Genomic DNA, 15,463 nt, shown 5'->3' with positions numbered 1-15,463 from the left:
ATGGAGAATTGGTAGAACTTGAAACTTCTACCACACTATTTTGCTCATTGCCCAAGTGAAATCACTTCAGTGGTGTTTTTGTTTGTTTGTTTTTTCTTTTTTTCCTCCTGTCTTGTAATTAATTTATCTATAAAAACCCCAGAACTCTAAGTTGTTGTTTTTGGGGTCTTTTTCCATCATATTTCTTGTGTGTTACCTTTGTCTGGTGGATTTGTAGCTTATATCTTTTTATCTCATTAGTAGCTCCACTTCTATGCTAGAATTGTTTTGATTTGGTCAATGTCAGTTTTAACCTAGTCATCAGGTTTGATTGTAATTTTGATGTATATTGCTAAAGTGCTATTTCATGTTTAAAAATCCTTCTTTCCCCTCACATTGCCTTTAGTTCTATAACTACACAAAAAATCTTATTTTAGTATACATGGAGATCTTTATGTCTTAAGCAAAATAATATAAAGACATGCGTTGAATTACTGTAAAATTATCTATTTAACCATGCATAATAATTAATGTTTTTGTTCTTAATTATATCCAGTAAAGTACACTTTCTTCCAGAGTGTAGTGAAGTCCTCAATTTTTCTGCATTGGTACACGTCTTCTGCATTAGCTTAAGTTTTTTTCTGAAGCTTATGTGTTTGCTTAATGAAGTTTAAAAAATTAGATTGTTAATACTGAATGTTGTCAGTCTTTAAACAGTGTGCCTGTGAGCATACAAATACCTTAGTAATAAATAATACGAAAATGAATATTCAGTATGCCAGATGATTGAATTGAAGCCGAAGACAGTTGGGTACATGTCTGTGTACTTCTATCTGATGTGTAGAATGAATAGTTCCTATACATTGTTGTTTCTTCATCTGAAAATCTCTTGATGAGGGTTGCAAATTTAGTTATAACTCAGATGCCTTTCACTGTTGAATTATTTGATTTTATTTATTTGATGACAGAGTGAACATTCTGTTTTGGAAAGAAAAGTAGTATGTATTTTTAAAAGACTTTAAAGCACATTCTATTGGAGAAAGTGATTAAATGGAGGCTAGTCCACTATGGGTTTTGGTAGGTGGACTGGGAAGAGATTTATACACATTGTTAATGCAGTTTTAAGGTAATCCAGAACAGAAGGAAGTGACTACAAGTTGACTTATTTAGTGCTTTAGGAACTGTAATCTAACGCGTGACCTAGTAGATTAGCTATGCATTTAAATTCAAAAGACCCTTTATAGTTGTCCAATTAAAGTGATAATGTCTTATCATTGCAATTAGACAGTGCATCCTCCAACAATGAGCATTCTCTTGCAAAAATGAGTACAATTATTCATACTTCAGATGACCTGCTACATATGCTTGTGTTTTAGTTAAAGGATTGTTCAGTGACGTAGACCCAACAAACAGTTATAAGAAATAGATTTACATTTCTTCAAATATTAAAAAAGTCAGAGTAAACTGAATAGTGAAATTAGTCCACAGAAGTTAACATCGGTTATAGATCTGTCTGGATAATTAGTTTTGGAAAAAGAAATTAAACAATGGCAAAAGCTTTTTGCTTTGTTTGTTGTACTTCAGTTGGTTCAGTTTTAACTGTCCTGAAATTGAATATTAAGAACATGCCAAACACTCTAAAGAAAGGCACATTACTGAGCTGGACTAATTTAATTGCAAACTAGGTCATCAGTAATCAGTTGACTGTTTGAGCCTTTGCTCAAGAGCTTTCCCTTTTCAGTGCTTTTGACAAAGAAGATTGTGCTTTTCTATCATGGACCAGTAATGCAGAAAACCAGAGCATAAAATCGTTTCTCTCCAGATTTTGATGTCAAAATAGTGCTGTTTAAGAATTGTTGCAAGACAGATCATGATTTCTTACAATGACTGATTTGAGGATGCTGTTTTCCTGTTGTAATAGACTGTTAAAAAAAAATGCTATTTTGAAGAGAAACACCAATCTGTGTTAAGTAGTCTGTTATCCAATCTTCTACTGGATATTAGGCTGCTAGTCAACTCAGAAAAAAATCTGATTCTGTTTTCAAAGAGAAAACAGGTAACTTTCTGAGGGCAAACACTCCAATTGTCATTCTTCTCATAGATTTTTTTTTTTCTTTTGAATAACCGTGAATACCTTACTTCCATGAAACTTGGTCAGCCAGGTGAAAAACTGAAAATCTTAAGTGACCAGAGATTCACAGCCAAATGTAAATGAATTTAGAACCAGATGGATTGCATTGGAACAAAATTGTCCATTCCTACTTCTTTACCTTTTACATCTGGATCCCTCTGAAACGATAAATATTGAGAATTGACATGTTCTATATGATTTGCTTCATTAAAAGAAAAAATTAACTGTGGAAGTCTTGTAGTAACAGCGAGCAGAATTCTTCCCAGAATTAGTACTCTTCCATACCTTAGAATTTTGCTTATTGTTGAAGAAATAGGAGGTTTTCAGGTTTTGCTTTGTGTGCTGATCTTTCTTGGTACTACTGCCTCTCTCTTCTCAAAAAGAAAATGCTTTTGAGAGGAACCTAGTACAAATTGTTCATCCAAGTTGACAGTGGTACATACTTGTATTCCTTCCAGACAATAATAAGTTTCTGGATTGTTTTTTTGTCTGCAGAATTGAGATTTTTGTTTTTCTTTACTCTAGTTGTTTGTTTTAAAATCTGTTATCAGGAACTGATCTAAATAATTGCTTGTAGAATTGAGATTGCATTGCACCGTGAAAGCAAACACAGGTATTGTAAAAGTCTGTGAGAAGGGTTCTTGAATCTTGACATTAAATTAGAGTGTGTCCTTCCATTGGCTTTTGTTCTGGGGTCACAGAGGTAGAGGTCACAGATTGATTTCTTGCTTAATGCAGTTCAAGGTTTAACTGCCCTTGCTGTCCACTTTAATTACCTGTTCTGATGGTATCTACTGGTAGGCAAATCTCATTCTTGCTTGAAGAATTTGGTGGCATTGCTCCATGTGTGTTTTGAAAGCAGAAATCATTAGTCTAGCTGTGGCAAGAGGCAGAGTAACCAATATGGAATTTTGACTTAACTGCCTTCTTCAAGTTGGAACAGCCACCAGGGTAGGATGTTCAGTTAATTTCACATGACCCTATCCTTTTTATAAAAATCTTCATATGATGACATTGCAAAGTAGTGGACCTTCATCTGCCCTATTACGACTGTTCTTTATCTAGTCCAAGCTTTCATTTTTATATTACAGTCTTCATTATGATTTTGTTATATGCAGCAGAGGAGTCTAACTCGTGTACCACTGAACATTTTTTGCCTGTCTTTGTTATTCCTCATTTGTCTCCTGCAAAGGTCATAGTTTTGGTTGTGAATAGAAGTTTATAGCTACAGAAGCAACAGTGTTCAGCTGAGAGACTTTTTGGTTGAAGTTATACTTTCTGGCATGGACAGCTTAATTATTTAGTGTTAAATCTGGATATTATCATCAATAAATTTCCCAAAATAATTGAAACTTAAAAAGAGTGAATAAAACGAAGAAACTAGTCAGTATGGCAAAGACCTTGTTAAAGCAAGATTTTTCCCCCCATTTAAAACCTATAGAACATCTTTGAACTGTGAGAGGTCTTTCTGCCAATTTTCATATGTCTTCCTAAATTAAGACTGTAATTATTGTTATTCTGGGCTATGAAAATGACAGTTAAGGTATAATTTCTATGGAAATGGGTTATTTCTTTGGTGCGTTTTTATTTTTGAGGTAAATATCTATGATAGGATGACCTCTAAGGCTTGCTGAAGGTACAGGTCCTATTTCTGTCAGGAATTTCAGTCTTTACTTGTGATTTTTCTGAAATGCAAAATCCATTCAGCAGGACAGCTTGTTAGAACAACCTCTGCTATGTGGCCTTTACTTATTACAAGTAAATTTTCAGTTATGATAGCGTTCTTTTGATCCCATGGTCCTGGTTTTCTTTTTTGAGCTTACCAAGGGAACTCTTAATACTTGATCAGTAGCTTGCACCCAGTTTGCTGATAGCTAATATATGAGATTTTCTGTGTGATACTGCTGTACTCTTCAACTCCTTAAATTCTTCAGTCCTGTCATCTGTCCCTGGAGGATCTGTGGTTCTGGAGTAGTTTGTCAGGAAGCAGCAGGATGGGGAGACTGCTCTCTGCATTAGTGTGAGCAAAGGGTGACTGTGGCAAGTATGGATCCATGTGCTCACTGACCAGTGGTGCAAGAAGATCAGAGGGAGTCTAGTGTCGGAAAAACAGGTTTGGGCAGCAGTCCAGTGGTTATCAGAAAAGTTAGTTGGAAGGAGAGGGGCTTGAGGACAAGTCAGGATTTGAATTTGATGGATCAGTATCAGTGAGGTACCCAGCCAAGTACAGACATACCTACAGCACAGCTGATGTAGGAGCAGGAGCCTGAACTCCAGCTCCCAGCTGGAAGTGGAGGAGGCCCTTGACACAGGGTACTCAGCTGCATTTTGTCACAATTTGTCTTAAGCAGAGATGCCTTAACTCCTAGAATTGGTGAAAGAGGTTGTGGAACCCATTGATAAGCTCAGGGCCCTGACATTGGTATCCTGGGAAAGTTTTCAGTATTTATGCTTGTAGCAAAGCTGTAAGTTATGACTTTCAGGACTCTGATTACATACACTCACACCTGTACAAAACAGGAACAATGATGATACTGATTTCTGTATTCTAGAAATTTTGGTGTATCTTCTCCTTTCTAATAGATGCTATTCAAAACACTGCTGATATAGCCTAGAGAGGGTCTAATTGATGCAGCTTGCAGTTTTGAAGTACATTTAACAAAGGAAGAAAGGCAACTTTGAGCAGTTGCAAGACTTAATGACTGTCAGAGCTATCCTTGCATGTGTTGTGAAAATATGAAACTGAATTTTTATTATTGTAGGCTAGGATGCATTCTCTAAAGGACACATACTTCTATGACAGTAGTGACTGTTTCTCCATCAGTCAGGCCTTTCCTGTAGACATGGTGAATGTGATTAGTCTCTGCAGCAAAATGGAGTTTGATCCTTTTGCTTTTTGTGTTGCTTTTAATGTGCTTTTATTATTTGTTGAAGGAGATTAGGTAACTCTGAAAGTGTAAGTCCTTTCTATCTTTGAGGAGAAAATTTTACACACATGCTTTCTACATTTTCAGGTAGTTTGAAAGACAAAAAAATTCTTATGCTCAAGTATTTGTAAGATGTGCATGTTCAGTGAGCATTACCTGTAGGTAATTCAAGTTCAGTTGTTTTTTAAGAGCATCCTTTCTTGTCTTACATCTCGTAACATGGAAGTGTTAATAATGTGGCTTTTGGAATTTGGATTTATGTTATACAGTTGAATGAAATGTAAATTTGGAGTGGGTACAAAATAAGACTTGGGTGTGGTTTCAAAATGAATGTTGGAATACAGATTATTTCACTTTTTGTGGCATTTTGTGACAGAATCACAGAGTGGAAGTCATCTTGCCCAACCCTTTGCACAGATACAGTCACCTAGAGTTGCCCACAAGAAGCCTTTTGACTATCTCCAAGGAGGGATACTCAACAACCTTCATGGCCAGCCTGTGCCAGTGCTCAGTCACTCTCACAGTAAAACAGTGTTTCCTCCTCTGGTCCTGTCACTGGGCATCACTGAAAAGGGCCTTGCTCCCTCTTTTTTTTGCATGCTTGCTTCAGGCATTTTTGTACATTGATGAGATCTCCCTGAACTGTCAGGTTCACCTCTTCAGGTGAAACAGTCCCAGCTTTATCAGACTTTTCTCATAGGTTTCCTGAATCATATTTTTGGTTCTTTGCTGGACACTCTCCCCTATATCCAGGAGATCAGAAAATGTCAGAAAATAAAACTGTTAATGGAGATAACAGTCTTTTAAAATGGTTTTAAACCCACATGTAGTATATAACAGCAGCAACTATTAATGACTTCCTGTAAGAGGCATATTTAACAGTGACAAATTTAACTAAGTGTTCCTAATGAAACTTCATTCTATAAAACATGTGGTTTTTAAGTAACAGCTAGATGTAGTTGATGAAACTTGTACCTTAATAAATCACAGCATAAACAAAGCTTTCTAACAAAGAAGTATCTGGATTTTATGAAGTCCGAACATTCCACAGCATTTTATGAAGGCAAATCTGTGTTAGTCTAGGGTTGAAGTTAGAGTGCTTTGCTTTCAGACAGTTGTCTTGATACCTCACTTTGGCTGCATTATCTTTACTCTTTGGAGAGGTAGCAAGTGAAGAGCAATTTCTTTCTGTTTTCCCTTCCCCTTCCTTTTCACCCTTCTTTATCCCTCCCTCCTACCCTCCCAGTTGAAGGAAAAAAGACCAGAGATTGAATTAGTTTAGATTCTCTGATGGAGGGCTAGGAATTTCTGACATATTTCTTTGTTTGTGCTTTCTATCACACTATATTTCTTAAGGATAACAGGTACTAGAACAAATTATCAAAGAGAAACAATAGTTGTGTCAAAAGAAAGTGGAATAATTAAAAGCTTTTTATTTTTTGGTTTTGTCTCAGAAGTTAATATTTCAAGCTAATATCTACACAAAATGGGGTCTTTTAACTATTCTAAATTCAGAATTTTACCCCAAAAAGCCAGTCACAGTATATGTATTTTAAGAAATACAGTTTAATAATGTGCTGCTGGACTGTTTTAATTTTTATGCCTTAGGGTAGTACAGAACACTATTTCTACTTTTAGAAGCTTCTTCTCATTAGTGTAGTCTCTTATATAGCACCTGTTTTAAACTCCAAACCTGAATCTACAAATGTAAAACCTGACTTTTGAAATATTTGCTTTTTTGAACACTCTTCTTTAAAGGACCTATCAGGATCTCTCCCCAAAATGCTAGAAGCATGAAGGATAAGGGAGGAACAATGTTGCATGGCCCAAACACATGTGCTTTCGTCATTAGCAAGGTACAGCATGACCTCATGTTGACCTCAAAGGTAAATCGCTACCAGGGAACAATTATACATGCCTGTGAAAACAGCTTAGTTTTGAACAAGAGAATAATTCAGTGTACAGAATGAAATTAAATTTACAACACTGTCTGCCTTTCCCCTTCTCTGTCTTGTCTTTCTCCAAGTCTCTTCTTGAGAGAATGTTGTTTTTTATATATGTGTTTGTTGTGAAAGAAAACAACTTTTTTAGAGGTCATAATGAATTCCTAAATATAAACTCAGAGGATCTTGTATCCAGTTTAGTCAAATTGTACATCTTAGAAGTAATACCCTTTTTAATGAAAAGTTTCATTTGTTGTCTAGAGTATTGGTATTGCAGCCTTCAAAATGTATATCTATGTTAGTTGGGGAATCTTGTGAAGTTCTGAAATATATAGCTAATTTAGACTTTTGGGAGAGTTTTTTCTAAATATTAGATTAATTTTTGTGTGCTTTTCTTAGACTGCAACACAAACTTATGGCATTTTATTTTTTCATAAAAGACTAAATATTCTGTAGCATTATGTGATACATCACTACATATGATGGAAAATTATTTAGCTAGCAGTTCTGAGCTATTTGGAGAAGAATTGCTGCCACCATCTTGGAACTGTTAGCCATATCTATCCCATATTATTTGTATAATATAATTGTTCGATGTAATTCTTTTTTTCCTAGAACGAGAGAGCATATTCTTTCTGTGGAACAATAGAATACATGGCTCCAGATATTGTAAGAGGGGGAGACACAGGACATGATAAGGTATGTTCTAAGTTTATTACTGAAAATAAACTAATTCTGCAGTCAACGTATTGTTTAGCTTGAGGGGTTTTTGTAAAATATGACATGTTATCTTATTTAAGGATGTGTTATGTAAGGTTGTCCTAAGATAGATTGTTTCCTGAATCTTCAATTGCATGTTGTTGTATTTTTCCTCTTCTGATCTGAACTAAAAGGCATATTTATAAAGGTATTGAGGCTTATTTGTGTTCTGTTCAAAATTTGTTCTAAATATGCTGTGGGACAATAAACTTATAGTTAACACTTATTTGCCTTTGCATAAAAAAACTAGTGTGGAAAATGATTTGTGGCTAATTCTGATATACATTTTAAGCTGGATATCAGAATAATCTGTTATCTTTATTGAGGTATGGAATGGGTTATTAATGTTATAAGTGTTCCCATATTGTAAAATTGTTTGGCTTGTGACTCAAGTTTTATTGCACAATAAAGTCTCAGTAAGTGATAGAAAAGATCAAGACAATAATTAACAGATGATTTTTGAAACAAACAACCCTACTCTCCAAAATAATTCTATAGTATTCCTAGATAACTTACTCTGATTGCTCACTATACTGGGAAATTTTGGAGAATATTTAATCTCTCTAGTTTTTTGCTGTAGACTGAGTTGAGTTGTCTTTCTGTTGCGGATCATGGAATGTAGTTGATTGTGCTTCCTTTTACAACAGCCTGTGTAAGACCTGGAAGAGTCTGATTTTTGCCTGAGAAAGTTCTTTCTTTTCCTTCTTTATGCATTCTGTGTCTGTTTTGGTCTGAATTTACCTTCAGTTAGAGAGCAGTGTAGTGGGCACAGCTGGGATCTGGCAGTTTGAAGTAGAGCAGAATGACCTCCCTGATTCTTCTACTACAGATAAAATAGAGTATGCTTTGTCTTTTCACTTAGTCAGTGTCTCACACCTACCTTGAATTCCACTATAACCTCTTCATCTTTTTCTACTGTACTGCTTGCCCAGTTGCTATTGAAAATGGAATTTAAAAAACATACATATTGAAGCTCTTTCCTGCACTTTTAGTTTAGTCATGCCACCTCCAGAGCATCTCTCCAATTTCTCAGTCACCTTGAATTATGATTCAGGCTTCTCAAAGCTTACAAATTCAATCTTGTTGCTGACTTAAAGAGGAAAATCTGTTCTGTTACCTTTGGTTCTGTCTGATACTTTCATCATGTGTCATGCAGAGTCATACAGTATCCTAGAAGGAATAACTTCACAGTTTGAGGGCAGCTTTTAGATGATCAATGGGGTGATTTTGCAGTTATGTGTGTTATGTTAGTTTACACCACACAGTCACTACCTTACCATTGACAATGTCATATATGCTAATTTTAGCAGATTTTTAGCATATTTCATACTTACTGCAGATCTAACAACTCAAAGATGTTGCAAAAAGAGAAAACGAGATTGCTTTAGTATGCTGTGTTCTCATTAATCAATATTTATCATCTATAATCTCTTCTAAATGATTGCAGTGTTTGTCTTAAGGACTTGCTCTAGTATTACAGTATTTATTTTTTCAAAGTTGGATTTCTGATTCTGCAGATCCTCCTTTTCTTTTGAAAAAACACATGCCAAGAAGTTGTTCTTTGGTCTTTTTCTCTGAGAATTATTTATTTGCAAAGATAATAACAGTACAGAGACTTCATCAGGTAGTTCTTCTAGATACTCTTGGCTGAATATATGAGACATCAGATTCTGTGTATTTTGAAGCAAAACCAAGTAAATATGTGGACAGATTGTTGTGATCTCACTAGTTGTCTTCCTGTATTAATATTGCCAACATAAGTGAAGCAGAAGTTTCATTGATTTGCAGATTTCATGGCTGTAAACCTGAGAAGTTCAAACACCTGTTAATTAGTTTTGTTGAGAGGATTAAACTGCTTCCTTTATTATTCATAGTAGCATCCTTCCTTTTGAAAGAAAGAAGTATTTTGGAAGTTATGAGGTATGAGAGATATGAATTATATGATTAGTATATAGTAAGCCAAATATCCCATGTGTTACCACAGTCCATCTCTCTAAGGCCCCTGCGCTGCAGCAGTGGCACTGGATGACCAGAACTGAACAGTGCCTGTACAGTGTGGAGCTGTCCATGCAAAATGGATAGTAGGGAAACTAACAAGAACCAAAATGCAGCAAACTGGCAAAGTGGGAGTAACAAGGCTTGTGCTAGATCCTTACTAAACTTCTTTAACAACCAAAACCACTATTTTACCCATGATCTGTTGCAGCAGTAGGATATTGGAGACATGGTTTTCCTGAAAGCTTTGCCTGTGTGAAACAGAAAACAGGTGAAACATGAAGTGTCTGAATTTGTGTTCAAGATTGGAAACGTCTTAGATCTAATAACAGGAAGGAACTGTGCTTTTAAGCAGATTCCTTGAAAATCTGTCAGGTTCGGAATATCTGATAGAAGCAGATACTACCTAAGTGAAAGATTTCAAGAACTGAAATAGGCAAATAGTGATCCGAATACTTAAACATTAAAAAGTTGTTGTTGTTGGTATTGGTATTACTAACATCAGCCACCAAAAACTGAAGAATGGGATGCCATCCCAGAGGGATCTGGATAAGCTCAAGAGCTGGGCATGCAAATCTCATGAGTTTTAACAAGATCAAGTGGAAGGTGCTGCACGTGGGTCAGGGCAGCCCCCGGTATCAACACAGGCTGGGGATGAACAGATCAGAGCAGCCCAGCTGAAAAGGACTTGGGGGTGCTGGTGGGTGAGAGATTGGACATGGCCCAGCAATGTGCACTCACAGCCCAGAAAGCCAAATGTGTCCTGGGCTGCATCCAAAGCAGTGGCAGCAGAGTGAGGGAGGGGATTCTACTCCTCCATTCTGCTCTGTTGAGACCCCACCTGTAGTGCTGCATCCAGCTTTGGGGTCCCAGCACAGGAAGGACATGGACCTGTTGAAACAAGTCTGGAGGAGAGTCTCCAAGATTATTAGAGGGATGGGGCACCTCTCTTGTGAGGAAAGGCTGAGAGACTTGAGTTCAGCCTGGAGAAGGCCTCATTGCGACTTTCCAGTACCTGAAGGGAGCCTACAAGAAGATGGAGAGAGACTTTTCACAAGGGCATGTAGTGACAGGACAAGGGGTAATGGCCTCAAACAAAAAGAGGAGAGATTTAGATTAGATATTAGGATGAAATTCTTTACTGTGAGGCTGATGAGGTACTGGAACAGGTTGCCCAGAGAAGTTGTAGAATCCTCTGTACCTGGAAATGTTCAAGGCTAGGTGTGATGGGGCTCTGAGCAACCTTATCTAGTGAAAGGTGTCCTGGTCCTCCATGGCACGGTATTGGAACAAGATGGTATTTAATCCATCCCATTTGGATGGTAATCCAAACCATTCTATGATTTCATAGCATTTTCAGCTGCCTGGATTAACTGCAGACTGTATCTTAAATTCTGCTTTTTAAACATTCCTTAAGTTTGTTCTCAAGCTCATAAAACTTCAAATTCCACTACTCCTTAGCAAGCCTTAGGTTCCTCTGTTATTTTAAGTATGTATTAGAATTCATATCACATCACAATGGTAAAAATCAAAATTAATTATGTTGGGAAAACAAAAGGAACTTTAGCAGTCAGTAGAAAGAGTTCAGCTTGAGAAATTAGTTGAAGAAGCTAAGTGGAGTGATTTCAATATAAAATTAATTTATCACCGAAAATACCTTCAGTCAATACCACAGTTGTTCATGCTTGGTTGTATCCCATTTTGCCTTTGTATTTGTATACAGGTAGGTTCTTCCTATGCTAGTTGCTTTCTATATGGATTGTTCTGTTCTTTCTTTTGTTAACAATTTTACTTCAGCCTATCATAACACCTAATTACATTTGTTCTATAGGCTGTTGATTGGTGGAGTGTTGGTGTTCTTATGTATGAATTATTAACTGGAGCATCGCCATTTACAGTCGACGGAGAGAAGAATTCCCAAGCAGAGATTTCTAGGTAAGATTCAAAGCAGTGAAGAATATGTGCTTGCTAAGAGATGATCTTTTTGCCATAATATATATTTTGTGAAAGTTTGTTAATTTAAAATTTAGGAAGAAAGCGCTGCCATGGTAACATTGTGTGCTCCAGTTCTGTTCAATAGAATGACATTGGAAAGTAGATAGCTTTTATTAGCTAGTAGAACTGACTTTACAAAAGGCCTGTTTTGTTTAAACTATCACGGAGCCACAGCCTTGTAGATACTTAGCCCTGTTGCATGTTTACTCTTAAAAAGGAAGTCAAATGAAATACCAAAGTGTTATACATAAATATGATTATCACATTCCAAATCTTAATACATTAGAGATATCTTTAGCTAGAGATACTTTTTTATCAGCTCTTGCTACGTTGTTCTGGCAGACTTCAGATTTAAAGTGTCAGAATGTACCCTACTCCCACCTTTTTCTTACAAATAATGCTTATTTTATTAGTGTGTAGCATGAAAAAAAGATCTTTTATAGCCCTATTTGCATATCTGAGAAGAAATTAATATGATACTTACAGAAATGAAATAAACTATACCATTCTTTTACATATAACCTTTTTGTTACATTCAGTAATCTCCACACGTTAAAGGTTTGTTTTCAGTAGTTCTGTAAAAGCACTGGAGCATTTTTAAAGACAAAGCCATAAGCTTCTCCAAAACACATTACTGAAATCTCCCTCAAAACAAAAATTTTCCTTTTACTGGATTTCTTTTGGAACAGGAAGTTGAGGCCTTAAATTGCTCAAATTACTAACTACTGTCAAAATCAGTTTGTAAGCCCAGTCCCCAAACTAAGAATATTTTGCTTCTGTTGGAAGCTATTGTTCTAGTTCTGACCCTCACCTGAAATCACTTGATATTTAAAGTTTTAATGGATGGTAGGATATACCTCAATTATGTAGAGAATTTATTTTACTTATGTTATACATTCAGGCAATTTCTTGGGAGATGAAACCCTGTTTATTGGTTTTTACTTCTCTACTACAGCAAACAGGAAACTTGGATAGTCAGTAGAAAAAATGCAGGGGAGAGAGAAGTCATTAAATTCACGACTTCACCCGGTTGGTTGTTATAGTGCAGTTAAAAATTTAGTTACATCTTTCTGCCCTATTTAAGCTTAAAAGTTTGGTTGACTGGTTACTTATGCTATGGTTGAATTTGGTGATTTTGATTCCCCAGATTACTAGATGGGACTCTGAAGGAGTAACAATTTGTTCTTTTAGAGAGAGCCTTGAACTGAACTTTACAGATACTGTTTCCCAAAAATTGGGAAACTTTTTACAGGACTTGACTTTTTTGGTAGGCCCTTCTGTGCTTTTTAAGATAATATCTCTGATAATTTGAGTAACTATAGGGTTGTTAACATCTGTGCTCTGACAGCTAACAACTTATTTTCTTTAGTTGTGGCAAGTTTACTATTCAGTCTGTTTATGTTCTGGTGGATGTTTATGCTATGCATTTATAGACAGCAGTCCTATGGTATTTCAGTTTTTATTTTGATAAATTTAGAAGTTAAATTCTTACAGTTTCCTATATTGAACATGTTCCCGAGTCTTCCTGTTTCCTGAAAAAGCCTTTTCTTAACTTAGCTTCTGTTGTTCTTTCTTATATATGGACAATTTATTCTTGTTGATGTTTCAAGAAGATCTTGGTTAACAGAAGGGATAATTTACCATCTGAACAAAAAAATACTTCTTCCTTTTTCTTGGGTTCCTGTTGTTGATGCCAGTGCTGCTCTAATAGATCTAATTCCTTCTCCTCTTCTGTCACTTTCAACTGATGACCCTCTGGTTTGTAGTTCTTCTTCCCAGCTATATAGCTCAAATCTTCTTATTCCCAGTTGTATGATTGCATTTCAGACTAGATTTCATCTCTTGTGTTACTCCTGTACTTACAATACCCAGTGGTTTCTAAATCCTTACCACTGATAGTCATTTCTTGTTGGATCATTTCAGTGTTATGTGTCTGCAGTTTGTCATGAGTGTTATGATCCTTTTAAGAGCATATGAGAGCATTGCTGCTGCCCTGAGTTGTGTGGAACCTTCTGGGGCATGGTGACTGCTGCATGCCTTTGGGAGAACAGGAGTGTACTTGGAGCTTTCCCTGAGGGTGGCATAGAGCGGGCAAGCAGAAAACAAATAGTGACAGTTGCCCTGATAATGAAATTACTGGCACAGAGATACGAGTTAGTACAAACTTCTTTCTTGATAGCAAGGTTATTCTAACCAGAAATTACATGGGTTAACCTAAATATGCTTAAACTTGCCAATTCCAGCAGACTTAAAGAATTCAATTTTTTACTTGCTCACAAGCTGTTGAAAGCATGGTTTTATTTTTCTGAGTTTAGGGGGAAAAAAGTTATCTTTTAAATGGATCTGGGTCCTTCTTTTATTTTACTGAGGTAGGAAGTAATCTTAGCTATTTTTAGATAATTTTACTCCCTCGTGTGGCACAATGGTTGTCTGGTGTTAAATTTGAGAATGAAACTTTGTTCTAAAATGTCTCTCCAAGGGAGAGTTCTATTCTTGTGTTTGAAAACAGTGTGTAGTTTCTGGGTTTTTTCTCTTTCTGATGAGAAACTGTGTTGTTCTATCCTTTTATAAAACATTCTATAAAACACATTCTATGCCTGATTAATCTTATTACTGCTCTCTAAAACTTTTGCAGTTACAGTGCCTTCATTTGAGACAAGGGCATGAGCACTGTGCGCAGCACAGAGGCTGGAGGCAATCCTCCAATGGCCCAAATATGTTTTTTTCCTTTATTTTCTAATACATTTTAATGTTGGATTTATTTTTGGTTTGACTGCTATTAGGCATCAAGTTGATTTCTTCATGGAGCTATCTGTTGCAACTATGGGATTTCTTTTAAATAAGTAAATAAGTAAAGCATATGAAATGAGGGTTATTCTCCTTTTGTAGATTAAGTTACATAATTTATCTCTTCAGATGTTCTGTTTTATGTTTGCAATTCCTTAAACCTTCTTTTATTTAAAAAAATAGTTGGTTTTGTATTTATCCTCCTAAGTACAATGGAAGTTTAAGTGAAATGTTAAAGCTTCCAGTAGTATTGTAACTCTTAAGTAACTTCCACATTGTTATTTTGTTTGTTTTAAAGGAGAATATTAAAAAGTGAGCCACCTTATCCACAAGAAATGAGTGCTCTGTCTAAGGATATAATTCAGCGTCTTTTAATGAAAGACCCCAAGAAGAGGCTAGGTTGTGGTCCCACTGATGCTGATGAAATCAAACAGCATCCCTTTTTCCAGGTAAAGCAAACAATAAAGCTCACCAGATCCCACTTATTCTGCATTAGTGCCTGTGAAATCAAAGTCTAAGGAAATTCTATTGTTCAGTTAACAGAACAACTTAGAGACCTATTAGTTGCATGAATAATTGCATTGAAGTTAGTAAAAATATCCACGTGTTTTTATGTATGGATTTGTGTGTATTAGAAGGGCATGCTAGGTTTTTAATACATGCTGTCTGTATCTATCAGTTACTTGAAGAAGCGAAAAAACACACTGCTGAAATCAGAAGGTTTAATGTAAAACACTGAAATTGTGTTGTCTGTTGGGTTTTTATTTTAAAACATTTTTTAAAGATTGCCACTAGAATTATTAGTAAAATTTGAATATTAATAAAATTCACCAAACTCCTCTATTTTCCTCGGCCTAATTAAATCTTTAGTCTTGTATAATAAGTTTTAATTCTGATTTCAGTGTATTAACATTTGCTTTCAAATCATGATGAAGATTGGATTTGCA

At 35.8% G+C, this 15,463-nt stretch overlaps 1 protein-coding gene and 1 pseudogene across 7 annotated transcripts in view; both read left to right on the top strand.

The window, feature by feature from the left end:
- The window catches only part of RPS6KA5 (ribosomal protein S6 kinase A5), a 72,738-nt gene that overhangs the window by 37,861 nt on the left and 19,414 nt on the right, over positions 1-15,463 (top strand). For 5 of the 7 annotated variants that reach the window (XM_072930339.1, XM_002200107.7, XM_030274851.4 and 2 more), the window contains exons 6-8: positions 7,596-7,679; positions 11,566-11,669; positions 14,815-14,965. In XM_072930339.1, the coding sequence (XP_072786440.1) occupies positions 7,596-7,679; positions 11,566-11,669; positions 14,815-14,965 (339 nt within the window). Of the gene's footprint in view, positions 1-6,795; positions 6,924-7,595; positions 7,680-11,565; positions 11,670-14,814; positions 14,966-15,463 lie in introns of all 7 variants that reach the window. The other 2 variants (XM_030274848.4, XM_030274849.4) reach the window with 2 other exon arrangements.
- Positions 8,351-10,194, top strand: LOC105759268 (small ribosomal subunit protein uS17m pseudogene; annotated as a pseudogene).

This window comes from Taeniopygia guttata, chromosome 5 (genome assembly GCF_048771995.1).
Source record: "Taeniopygia guttata chromosome 5, bTaeGut7.mat, whole genome shotgun sequence".
In the NCBI taxonomy this organism is placed as follows: Eukaryota; Metazoa; Chordata; class Aves; order Passeriformes; family Estrildidae; genus Taeniopygia; species Taeniopygia guttata.
This window is presented reverse-complemented; position numbering and strand designations above follow the sequence as displayed.